Source organism: Saccopteryx bilineata, chromosome 6, assembly GCF_036850765.1.
Source record: "Saccopteryx bilineata isolate mSacBil1 chromosome 6, mSacBil1_pri_phased_curated, whole genome shotgun sequence".
Classification (NCBI taxonomy): domain Eukaryota; kingdom Metazoa; phylum Chordata; class Mammalia; order Chiroptera; family Emballonuridae; genus Saccopteryx; species Saccopteryx bilineata.
In genome coordinates this window covers 47,526,418-47,540,236 of record NC_089495.1, presented here as the reverse complement: position 1 = coordinate 47,540,236, position 13,819 = coordinate 47,526,418, and the positions used below count along the sequence as shown (strand labels likewise).

The following is a 13,819-nucleotide window of genomic DNA, read 5'->3' as shown; positions in this document are numbered from 1 at the left end:
AATGGTCTCCTCCCTGGGGCTTGGAAATAACTTCCTCATCTGTTTCTTCTTAGACTTTCCTTTTAACCACTGAATTTCTAACTCTTGGTCATTGTCCAGAGCTTAACAAAAACTCTTAGTGTTTCCCTTGAAATGGCTCTTCGATGCTATTCCTACTTGCTCTTTGTTGCCCTCAAGGAATCTCAGCCTTTTTCACTTTCATTTCTAAGTCAGTGTCTCCCAAAATGATTTCTTAGCATCATTCCCCCTGGCTTCAGACTCTATATTTCAAATTCTAATTAAATATTTTATATGAAAATTCCAAATTCTGCATGGTTGAAAATGAACTAACCATTTATTTCTTCATTAACTCAACAAATATTTATCAAGTCCCCACTATTTGCTAGCTATGGAGATTCAGTGGTGAAGCTATTGGAGTTTATAATAAAGCTTGAAGACACACATTGACAATGGAATAACAATGAAATGAGTGGTTTAAAAAAAGAAGCACCAGTTCAGTGGGATCATACATCATAGGGGGATTTAACAGACTGAAGACTAAGGAAGGCTTCCCTAAAGCCTTCATATCTCGGTAACAGCTATATCATGCCTAATTTGTGCTCTACATGTATTAAAAAGCTAAACATCACAGAACCATACTTGGTGGTAATAAGATACATAAACGTAGCCAATGAGGGGAGGTGGATGTGACACAGTAGTCCCAGAGAATAGTGCGTGCTGGGCACTTGGGGGACTCGTAGAGTTACATGTTTAAGGACCATTGAAGAACCAGGGAGAAACCCTGTATGAGAAGAGATTAGAAAGCAAAGGGAGAATGGTGAGATGTGCTTTTTAAACCATGTTAATGATTTGGGGCTTTACTCAAAGGATGGTTGGAAGCCTTAGAAAGGGTTTAAGCAAGCCAGTAGCATGATCACTCTGTTTAGGCAGTACCTCTGGCTGCCAAATGAAGTATACACCGCTGGGAAGAGTATGTGCTTGTGAGGAGAGGGGGTGATTATGGAAGAGTCCTGGTGATAGGTAAGGGTGGTATGGCTAGTTGGAGGGCCGCAGAACAGAAAAGGTATTAGATATCTTAGTGACAGTATTAGCTATGTTAAAGAAAGTATTAGAAACAATATAGACAATAGGCTAACAAAACTCATTACCTTGCATCAAGAAACTCTAACCTGTTAAACTCCTAGCTCTGGCTCTCTGGAAACAGGGGCAGGTGATATATGCCGATATTACCAGAAAGCACGGCTTATGGTAATAATGACCTGTAATTGATGAAGTTCAACTAGATTGGAAGGGATTATGAATGAACTTTGAATGTCTGCTGGGAACGCCATGTTTTTGTCTTCCATGAGTACCAACAGACATGTCTCTTGTTGGGTTTCTGGAGTTATGCTGATGAATTGTTAGGAAAGATTTTGGCTACTGTGGAGCATGAGGTTTCTTCTAAACCAGAAAAGTCTCAACATCTGTGCAATATGGATCTTATCTCTGTGCATCTGAGCTGTGTTATCTGAAGAGACCATACTGAGCTGCCATCCTCATGAAATACTGCAAGGACTCTCATGGAAAGAAAGGCCTGATACTGTCCATTTCTGGGGATGAGGTTCCTGCCATATATCCTTCTAAGGAGACTAGTGCCAAGTATCAATCCAAAGGCCAGTTTAAACACTTAGCTGAACCTAAGAAAAGTTGTCTTGGGGGAATTCATGATTAAATTATGTGAGTGAGAGGGCAGGATAGAATTAAGAATGAATCTTGATGGTTTGAGCAGCTGGATGGGTGGAAGAGACTGTGTTTTCTTTGGACTAATTGTCATTATTTATTGAAAAAAATGAGTTCATGGAGAGCAATCAAGATGGAGGAAGTTAAATATATCATGATTTTGTTCCTTTTGCCTATCATTCTATTCCTTATCTTTGCTTCTTCTTCTGAATTACTCCTTATAATTTTCCCATTATTCCAAATAATCTCCTTTAGAAACAGTTTTGAAATTATTTTATACTTCCTCTATGCTGCAATACCTTCATTAAAAAACCATGACATTTTATTGTCTCTTTTCTTCAAGTCTATATAATTCTCATGGATACAATAAAAAGTTATTTCCCTCTGAAAAATTATTGTCTCTTCAAATTTAGGATAAAATTTGATGCTTAAGAACTTTTTAAATTAGCCTGACCAGGCAATGGTGCAGTGGATAGAGCATTGGCCTGAGACGCAGAGAACCCAGGTTTAAAATCCAGAGGTTGCCAGCTTGAGTGCAGGGTCACTGGCTTGAGCATGGGATCATGGACATGACCCCATGGTCGCTGGCATGAGGCCAAAGGTCGCTGGCTTGAATCCCAAGGTCACTGGCTTGATCAAGGGGTCACTGGCTCGGCTGGAGCCTCCCAGTCAAGAAAGCAATCAATGAACAACTAAGGTGCCACACAAATTGATGCTTCTCATCTCTTTCCCTTCCTGTCTTTCTGTCCCTATCTGGCCCTCTCTCTGTCTCTCTCACAAAAAAAAAAAAAAAAAAAAAAAAAAAAAAACCTCAAAAAAAAATATTTTTAATTAAGAAAGTCATGAATAAATTAAGTGGTGGGGAACACACACAATATTGATTCCACTTTGGGATCAAAGAATTCTTCAGGTTAAAGTTAACAGTTGCTGTAGACCTTGAAGAGCTAAAACTTAAAGGTGTGAAAATTAAATGTGAACATTTTAGGCCTGGGAAAGCTAAGCAAAGGCACAGAGGTAAAAAAGTATTTGATATGTTGAATGAATATATTTATTTCATTTTCTGATATCAGAACTTTTTCTCAGCTGCTCTTGAATCCATCTTGGGAAGGACTTTTTCAAATTTTTTACTCATTCATTATTTATAATAGATATTATTTCATCTCCATTTATTTTACTCTGCATATCTTTAAATATCAGGATATTATAAAATATTTTTATATTAATGTTTTCCTTTTCAACACTTAATAAAACTAAAATAACATAAAGAATAAAATAAAAATTACCCATGAGTCTACCATCCAAAAATAATATCTGATGAAATTTTGCTGTTCTTCTGTCTAGGTTTCCTTCCTTTCTTCCTTCCTTCCTTCCTTCCTTCCTTCCTTCCTTCCTTCCTTCCTTCCTTCCTTCCTTCCTTCCTTCCTTCCTTCCTTTCTTCCTTCCTTCCTTCCTTCCTTTCTCTCTTTTTTTCTTTCTTTTTTTCATGGGTAGAATCTTCTTTGGATATTTTGATATTTTGTATAGACAAAGCTCACATTCTATGGTATGTTCAGTTGCTTCAGTCTGTATGTGCATATATTCCATAACATTTTTAAGTGAGCAGAAGTAACCTTTTTTTTTTTTTTAGCAATGTGAGGTAATTCCCTGCATCAAGATGAACATGAACTTCATATTCAAAGAGACCAGCATTTGAATTCTGGCGGTATTTCTTACTAGTTGTTGTAACTTAGATGGGTCATTTGGTCTCTACCTTAGTTTATTAATGTGTACAATAAGGATAATAATGCCCACCAATTGGCTTTATGGTAAGAATGAGACACAATGAATGAAAAGTGCCTGGTACTATGTGATAAGTAAGCAATCAATGAATGCCTTACCTATGTAATAGAAAGTAAAAGATTAGGGCTTCAATCTCTATAACAGGACAATATAATCTATCTCTCTAAGATGTTTTGAGGTATGTACTAGTCACAGGGTTTTGGAAAGAAGTTGACATCCTACAAATCAGCATTTCTGTGTGTCAGGGAAGGAATGGCAATTAGTTTTGTTCAAAGTATTTATCCTTCCATCATGTGGCAGTCAGTGGGGAATGGATCTTACTACTAGGAATGTTTGAATCTCACTGACATCTTTTCCCTGAGGGGCTTCAGAGGAAAACGAAATTGAGAATCACTCATTTGGGTAGTTTGCTCAGTTTATCACCAGACACTGAACCATCACTTCTGTAGCCTTTTACCTATAGGGATGAACTAGAACCCTGTGGGTCCACTGTGTGTTCAAACCAAAATACAGGACTCTGACTTCAAAGTAGCGTATCATCAAATAAATAGTAAAACCAAAAACATCCATAAACCTACCCAATCAGCAGGCACAGGTGGACTGAAAGCCTACGTTGGTTATTCACCTTCCTAACAAAAACACTAAAGATAATTAAACCAATTCTGGCAGGCTGGGATAAATTAGCAATTGTACCTGAAGGTGAATGTAAGTGATTACATAATTTTAAGCAGTTCAGCTGTGATTATACCAAAGTTTCAACCTGGAAATGACTGGCAAAAAGAAAGCCACTATAAAGTAAGACCATTCTCCATTGAATTAACTTATTAAGGAGTCATGTTCAAGGATCATAAAAACATATGTGCACTCTCTTAAAACATCTTTATTAACAATAAAAAATTTTTGTGACCTAATAAATGCATGGATTTTAAAAATCAGATAAGTCACTACTAAAAAAATATTTATTTTTTGTCCAGAGTGATAGTCCTTAAGATATATTCATATTTTAGTGATATATGACTAACATTTCACAAAGAAAATATATCTACAGGTTGGCTCATGCAGGTTTGTTTTGATCTTAAAATAAGCTTAATCAGAACCCTCTCTCCGTGCTCTCTATACCCAGGATTAGAATAAGAAATGGACTGCTATTGCTTTTCTTCTTTCTTTTATGTTCCTTGAATAGCTACCCATGAGTCCAATTTAAAAGACAAGAGGGGATAATGAAGAGCCACCTCTTAATTACACAACCAGTTTACATTTCTTCAGGGAGCTCTTTATTCTGTAGCTGCAGTTTGAAGGAGGTCTTGAGGCCTGAGAGTATGAGTGCAGTGAACCCCAGCACCGTGGGTTTTTTTTCTCAGATTGAGGAAGACCTCAGGCCACTCACTCAGACCAAGTCTTTTTTAGCTGGACAATATAATCAGTAGCAAGATTGTTTCCAAATTACATTTCAAAATCACAAACCTCTTTCCTGAGTTTGTAAGTTATGACTGTGGTTGGTTGAAGGTAATTTATAAAACTAAGTCTGCAGGTAGTCACTTCAGAGATAGATGCTGAGGGGACTACCTGAGGTCCATTGACATCCATAGCCTTTCTATCTTCCTTTCTGCTCTGCTCTCCCAGTATGATTCTTATTGCCATCCTCCTGGAAAACCTCCAATTGTGTCCATCTTCCAAGAAAGAAGAAGGGGGAAAAGGGAAACAGTCAAAGGGCAAAGGATACATGCTGACTGAGTCTGTCCCATTTTCTTTGGAAGACAATCACTGTTCTGGGAACCTCACCTAGAAGATTTTTCTCTTATATCTTATTTATTAGTGCTTTTTCCTAGGAATACCTCATGTCAAAAGGAACCTAAGTAATAAATCATCTTCCACATAGACATATTATCACTTCCCTAGGGGAAAAGGTATTCTCCTGATATTAACAAAGGGAGAAGAATATTGGGCAAGAAGAATATCACAGCTGATACAATTAGTATCCATTCATGGCTGAGTTTCCCAACTGAGAACCATCATTATAGTGTTTTTAAAGAAGAATAGCTCTGAGCCAATGAAGTTCACTTGCAAAGGTTAGTGTCTAGAGCAGCACTGTTCAATAGAACTTCCAAAGAGGATGTGAATGCTCTAAAACTGCGTTATTTAACATAGTAGCCATTGGTCACATATGGCTACTGAGCACTTGAGTTATGACTAGTATAACTGAGAAACTGAATTTTTAATTTTACTTAATAAGTTCAAATCAGACAACACAGGTCTAGAGCATTCTTGGTGAATATTTTGTCATGGAGGAAGAAATAAGATTAAGAGCAAAAATCACTGGTGGGTGGAAGTATCTGGAGAGGACAGAGGACATTGGAAGTGGAGAGAGGATGAAACTCTACTCACCTGTGAGAAACCTTGTCAGGCGAAGACAGGTTTAGTGTACTTCAAGTGGTTCCGTGGGCTGGTTCCTTCTACAGATTTGTTCTAGAACGATCTATTCTTGTATACCTATATGAAGGTAACTTATCACTGGATTTTCCTACCGAACAGAGGTAGTGTTCTCACTGAATGATGTATATGGATGGTATTACTATAGTTCTGTAAGAACTAGATGGCAACAGAGTAGAGTTGGTCTAGCACTGAAACTACTCTTATGTTCTTACTTTTTTAAATCCAATTTTCAGGACTATTCTATGTAGTAGGTTTTCATAATGGCATCCTCTGTCATTTTATGAGACAACACAATTGTCTTTTATTTCTCCTTCTATATTGAGTATTTGTATTTGTCTGGCTTCTCCTCCTCTACCTTACCCTATATATTGAAGTTTCCTACGACTTATTTCACCCTAGGTGGGCTTATTCACTTCCAAAGCTTTAAATGCAATCTATTTTCAGAAACTGCAGCACTTACATGCCTAGCTAGATCTAACCTATTTTCAACACCAGGCTGTGTCAACAACTTCCTTGACAAAAAGAGAAAAGAAAAACAAAACAGAACATAAATAAAATAACATAAAATAAAACTACCTACAATAACAACTACTGATGAGGATGGAGAGCAGCTGGACTTCTATACTTTCGTAGTGGGTGTAAATTGTTACAGCCACTTGCAAAAACTCTTTGATGGTATCTCCTAAAGATGAACTTATACATAGCCTAAGACCACTCTTAGGTAAATGCCCCTCAAAAAATTCTTACAAAAAAAATCTCAATCACACAAGTTTCAAAACAGCTGATTTGCTGCTATCAATGTATCCTGCTATGGCTTCCATAGCTAAAGGTGGCATCGTTATTCATAATATTTTATAGCCAGAATACTAATCCTTCCTCTCTCGTACCTGTCACGCCCAGTTCAACAACAAGTCTTATAGGTGACACCACCAGAGTAGATCTCCGTGCACTTCTCTGCATTTGCTCTGCTACCACCCTACTTTAAGCCTTCACTGTCTTTTACTTGGTCTATTGAAATACTGTATTCTCTCACTTTCCCCATACTCGTTTCTTCCCAATACAGTATAGTTTCTCACACTTATCTGCCAAAACAAGTTTACAAATTATAACATATCACATCGCTCTTGCTTAACACTCTTCTATGATATCTTATTTTTATTAGAAAAAATATTTAAACTCCTTACTAAGAATAAGTTTGTTATGTCCTTATTTCTAAATATTTCTACAATTTTATTATTTATTCCTGCTTTCTTACTCACTATTCTCCAAACACATTGGCCTTTTTTTTACTGCCTATAACTTGCCAAGTTCTTTTTTATTCCAAGAACTTTTCATTAGCTTTCCTAGAACATTGCCTCTCTCGCTGCTTTTCATCCCTTGGATATCAAGAAACCCTTCCCTGAAAACTGCAGTTAACAGAGTTCTCACTGTTGAATACACTAGTACCCTCTTTAATCTTCCATTGCTGAAGTGCATTTGTTCACTTGTTACTTATTTTCTCCCTTAGTGCACTGAAAGCACTGTAAGGGTAGGTCTACTACTATTCTTGGTGCACAATAGATATCTTGAATGTGTGACTAAAATTATTAGTTTATAAAAAAGATATTATTGAAAGCATTAAAAAAATTATCTAAAGGTTAGCTATGTAAATGACAAATCAAAACATGGAAATACCAATGCATTTTGACTATTGTCTGGGCTAGATGTCAACTTAACATTATAGAAGGATATGATAAATAAACAAATAAAAAAAATCACCAATCTGCATATAAATTTTATATTAAAGTATTTTTGTGAGATGCCATTGTGTCATTCTCAATAACATTCTAAGTCAAAGGCAGAATGCCCTTCTTTGCAATTGAGATTTAATGATTCTAATTATGTTAAATAGATGATAATTCTTACTAACTGAGATAGTAAGAAACATGAACATTTAAATAGTACATAGCTCAATGGGTTTATATTAGAAGCTTGCTATTGCTTTTTTATGTATTACATATTTTTTTTACACCAGATTTTATGCCCCTAAAGATGGGAAACTTTTTAAAAATTTCTTTAGTAGACTTTACTTTAAATGGACTTTTTTTGTTTTATTGAAGAAATCAAGATATAATCAATTCAATAACTATTGATTGAATGTGTAGCTCTTAGGGAACATCAATTCTCTAACGTCACCCACTCTATAGAATAGAAATAAAATAGTCATCCAAGAACTGTCCATTGGCCTTGAAGTACAGTTCACTAACCAGATGCCCTGTAAACATGCCTTGGATTCAGTTTACAGTTTGCAGTTGTGATTTATTTTTTTAAAAAATCAGAAGATATTGTTTAAAAAAGTAACTTTAATGTATCAGTGTTTTTTAAGGATTGACTGTGACTAAGGCAGTGTGCACTTTGAAAACTATGGTGATGAATCAGAATGACTCTTATGCTCAACGAATGGGTTCACTTGATAAATAACAACATATCACAAGTTGGAAGACAAAAAGTTTTATAATAGAAGTTAAAAATAGGTAGTATAGAAATTCAGAAGATAAGGTGAATTTCACTGGGGGATATTAGAAAAGTCTTCACAGAGATTCGGAAATTAAGCAGGACCTGGATGTGTTAAATAGGGGAACAAGGGTATGGCATTTCAATCAAAACAAAGGCATGAATCAGAAAAGGGCAGGGAATTTATAGAGAAGAAGGAATAGATCAGTTTAATTAAATCAAGAGGTATATGCAAGGGGAGAAGAAGAGAGAATGTCAGGTTGGAAAAGTAGCTAGAGATTCTCTATCAGGAACCTAAAACATAAGGAAGGGTAAAGTAAGAAAACATCTCAAACATTATGGAGCCATACAGCACTAGATCTCAAGGCTGTGATGTGAGTAGGGTAGTATAATAGGAAGCTGTGAGCAAGAGTACTGAAGAAAGACATAAGAAGGTTTCTCAAAGGTTTATGATGGTGATACGAGTGGATATTTTGGAGGTAGTTTCAACAAGAACTGGCAACACTTTAGATGAGGTAAGTGGGATTGAAATGTGATTCAAAACATTTTGAACTGGTTGACTAAAAGGAAAGTTGTGTTATTAAAAGAAATGGACAATACAGAAGAGTAACTTTTAGAAAAAAATTATATGTGCAAGTGGGGAAGTATCAATTTTGGATGCTGATAGAACACAAGGTATGGAGTCACAGGTGTGGTACAGTCTTGTGATCATTGAAGTTATAGAAATCCTGTGATGTGATAAATTTTTCAAAGCAGAAATTATAGGGAGATAAAAGATAACTGAAAATGAACAATTAGGGAATGCCTACATTCATTGAGTCAAAAAAAGTAGAAGAATTTATAGACAATGGAGGAGTGTTGAAAGGATAAGGAAGGTCCAATCCCATGAAAACCAATACAGGAGAGACTTTGTAAGAAGAAAGTGCCCATGAATATCAAATGTATACCTTCAAACTATGCAGCACCTAAAAATGTTAGGAATTAAAAAAATGTTTCTAGTTTTCTCAAATTGCTTATTATTAATTTTCCAAAATGAAATATAGAGGCAAAGTGACACAGTGGAGAGAGAGAGAGTGGACAATGAGTTCAGAGAAACTGGAGTCAAGGTCTGATTCTGTGCTTTGTTTCTGAGCCTTCATTTCTTGACTATAAATTGGGGATGATACCTTAATCAAAGGCTGTGTGAGATTAAATTTAGTAAATCAACATATTGATAAGAAGAGGCTTTTGGAAATAGGTCTGTTAATCCAGCAAACTCTCTTGAGTTTGCTTCCCATTTGCTTTCCATGAGCTTTTAGATGATCATGTGTTATCAAAAAACCTTATTTGGATTTGTGTGAGATTAGGTTAAATTAATCAAAACAATGAATTGCAAACAATTAAGCATTGGTCCCTAATCCTTTCTTGTGCAAAGCTGAGTGTAAGAGGAAGCAGATGGAATAGGTTTACTCTTGAAGGCCCTGCCACAGCAAATGCACAAGACAGAATGATGTCAACAGTTCTGGAGGGGTTGATTGGCCTGATGATTTTATGTGTCCCTGAGAGGGACAACTGTGTCTATGATGCTTGATTTTGCATACCTTGGTTCTTAGCAAAATGCTCTTTTTATAGTATACAATAAAATTTTGCCAACCAAATTGTTGTTTTGTTTGACCTTTTTGGAGAGATCTGGCTATAAGGTAATATTCATATAAGAAATAAGATAAAGCATTTATTGGAAACAAGAAACATTTTAGGAAGATGGTGCTGTTTAATGGGGTATAGGTGGCAAGCAACTAGACAGTTGTATCTGCCAATGTAGAAACGTCACAAATACAACATTGTACATATTACCAGAAGATAAACGTCCCTCAAACCAGAAGCCAATGACAGAAACAAAAGGAAAAGGAAATTTGATATATAAATCTAAGCCTCATTCTCTTTTCACCTTCTAGACAATAATTGAGGAACACGGTTACTTATATCTGTTCTTATTAGTAAGTAGAGAGGCACACAGCTAAAGTAATGTAATACCGGATGCCATTCTTATGGAAATTAACCTTTTGTTTTTATTTGTAAACAATAGGGTTGCAATCAGTAAATGCCACATCGATGGTCACTGACCAGCCTTGCCCTTTGGTCTGGGTGTCATGGTGTGCACAGTGGAGAAAAGCCCCAAGACTCCACACTGATAAAAATGCAAATGATGTATTTTGTATCGAAAAAGGATGGCAAAATTCCATTTTAAATTATTTCAAGGATTCTTTCTCTCTTGATTCCATCTCCTTTGCTACATTCAAATGAATTATGTGGAGCTAGAATATTGTTGTAGAGTTCTTTTAAACGGTTACATACCCCATTGACTATGAATAAAGGGAAAGTGTGTTCGCCAGATAGAAAATGAGATCCTATGGTTTACATATTTCTTCCGGAAAAGCTGTGATTCAGCTGGATATTTACCCATCTCTTTCTCTCACCCCACCCTGTGATTGCTTCGCAGGCCACGGCACGTGTTCCTGCGGTCGCTGCGTTTGCGAGAGAGGCTGGTTTGGAAAGCTCTGCCAACATCCCAGGAAGTGTAACATGACGGAGGAACTGAGCAAGAGCCTGTGTGAATCAGCAGATGGCATATTATGCTCAGGAAAGGGTGAGTATCTCTGCCGGTGCTTGGACTGGATCCCTGTTGTGACACATGGTTTGTACAGCAGCACGGAGCAAACATTTTTTTCAGACTGCACTTTGTGTGAATGAAAACCACTCTGTCCTCTGCTTGTTCCAGATGTTAAGGTTGAAAGTTAGCCATGTGAAGTTTAATATCCAAGGCAGTGAAATGCTGCTAGTATACAACCTCAGTGTGAATGAAATTAAGTTAATATTTGTTTAAAGAAGAAAGTACAGTTAAGATATGGTGGGTATTGAATGCTCCCTGCTCTGCCAAAGGAAAAAAAAAAGCCAAAAGGATCATCACTGAGCTCACCTGTGAAATAGCAGCGACCAGAACTGCATCTGGATGCTCATAAGATTCTCAAAAAATGGTAGGGAGCTGCCCTGCCTGGACTACATGTCATTTTCCAGCTCTCTTCTTCAGCTCATTTGCCTCTTGCAGAACAAACAACCCCTCTTTTCAGACTTCTATAGCAGAAGTTGCATTTACCCTATATCACCTACCCTGAGTCAGGAGTAGCAGACAAATAGCTTTCTGAAGAGGACACAGTGAAGCAAAGCCGATCTGCTGAGGAGGTCTCAGAAGTAGAATGCACCAAGGGACGTGCCCCTTAGCAATGGTGGTCGCTTTACCTATCACTCCAGGCCTATGCCAAAACCGGATGAAAGAGGCGTCTTGACGTCATTGTAAAGATAATGTCAGATGGGTGCTGTGACCGCATATGGTCCCAGGAGGAAGGCTGAAAATTGATACAAACATGCTCATTTCAATAAACAACCATGTTCTCGGTTTCCAGGAATTCTGTCTGAGACCAGCGTTTACAGCACTTTGGCAAGGGGGACATGCCTTCAACCTAATGTAATTACAGCAGCTAGGTGGCACTTAAATGCATTTAAAGCAAACACTTTGTTCCCTTTCGCTCTCTTATTAAATTCATTCTCATTCCAAGTCCTAAAGAAATCTCGCCCCATTTCAGTTCTCAGGGGCACTGAGCTCCTGGAAACACTTGCTCTAGGTTCAGGAAAAAGAGGAAAAGTATCACAGAGGAAGAGTTTAACGGACAGAACAGGAAAGGGGCTAGAAACAGAATTAACATTCAAGGGGGAAGCAGGAGGGAAGAAAGAAATGTTCTCAGATCAGAAGTGAGTATCCTGTGTATAAAAAAATACTGAGAATGACGAACTTGTCTGAATTCAATTTTTTTAATTTTTTTTTTTTTTTAGTATAGCTTCAAACACAGAGCCTGAAGTTTAGATACTTTTTGTGTTGGTTTTCATGATGATATTATCCTTGGAATAAGGATATTATCTCTTCACAGAAATTCTACTGAATGAGGAAACTCCCCTGCATTATAACATTGATGTGCTTGTTTCTATTGGTTCATTTTAAAAATCAGCCATCGAATCATTAACATTACTCTTAAGCAGGTCTTTTTGCTCAGTCATGTCCCATTGCAGATGCAGGAAGGAAGCAGAAAGCCAGGCTCACCTGAGTGTTGAATACCAGTCTGCCATCTCTTAAAATGAATTTCATGCAAAAAAAGAGGAGCAGCTTATTTTCCAGAAATAACTAGTCTTATTAAAGTTATTACCTTCTGAGGACAGATTCTTGTTGTCAGCATCGAAAATGCCAAAGAAAACGGTGAACCCAGAGTAATTTCCTCAACACAAGAAAATCTCTCCGGTTAATGTCTTTTTCACACTTTAGGTGATGGAACACTATCTGCAGATCAAAGAACGGTTTGTAACATACATTCTAGGTTGTTTGTTTATCTTTCAATGGGTAGCAGGTTTTCTGTCTTTAAATTCAAAAGGGATTATAGAAACGGTCTCAAGGCGGCCTGTTTTGAGGCTGGTGTTAGTGATAATGGTGGACATTGTATTGTCCACAGCAGCTGGCTGTCTGCTCCTTTCTTTCCTCTTATTCTAGAGATGTCAGTGCCAGATTATAGAATGGGACTAAAACTAAGACCGAGGAACTGGACTCTTTCACAGGCACAGAGAGAACAGTAGAGATACAGCAGTTATTTCTGTCTCCGTGCAGGGTACCACCCAGCCCCACTGCAAGAACAACAGAAAGGGTAACTCATAAAATAGACTAAGGGTTTTTGACATGGCAGTAGAGAAGAAAAACCTCTTCCAACTTATTTAAATAAGGCCAGGTATTTGTTGATAGATTTCATGGACTTGCCGGAATTCCATATACTTTTCCTCAAAATTTTAGTGAAAACCCCTCACCCTGATTATCACAAAGGAAATCAGAGAATTTTTCTTTCTCCACCTAGGGGACAGGTAGGAGCAATGGGCATGAGGTCACCATGGCACACCCTTGAGTAGCCTGCACCCAGCTGTTTCCACCAGAAAGGCAAATCTGAACTGTGCGCTTCCCATGAGCTGTGAATAAAGCCGTCACCTGAGGAGACGATGAAGAAATAGCGTTTTATTTCTTTACAAATTTATAGCCAAGACAATAAATCACTCCATAGAAAAATTTAAAACAAGATACATTGTTGTGACCTTCATAACAGATGGAGTCGTTAGTACAATAGTGAAAACTGCCTGCTGGGATGTTGGGTTGCAGCATTTTGTCAGGCTTGATGAAGGAAAGAGAAAGTCCACTTGTTCACGGGGCATCGAACAAAGGTGCTCCCTCCAGACTCACACTGTTTTTGTGAATAACCAGAGAGATGAGCTGAGAGCCAGGTCTCTCCTAAAGCTTAGCTACCTTTGTGGAATACATGATATAATTCAA

At 37.3% G+C, this 13,819-nt stretch overlaps 1 protein-coding gene across 1 annotated transcript in view; it reads left to right on the top strand.

The window, feature by feature from the left end:
- ITGBL1 (integrin subunit beta like 1) overlaps window positions 1–13,819 on the top strand; it is a 234,985-nt gene that overhangs the window by 215,391 nt on the left and 5,775 nt on the right. The window contains exon 9 of the mRNA XM_066234693.1: window positions 10,904–11,050. Coding sequence (XP_066090790.1) covers window positions 10,904–11,050 — 147 coding nt within the window. The remainder of the gene's footprint in view (window positions 1–10,903; window positions 11,051–13,819) is intronic.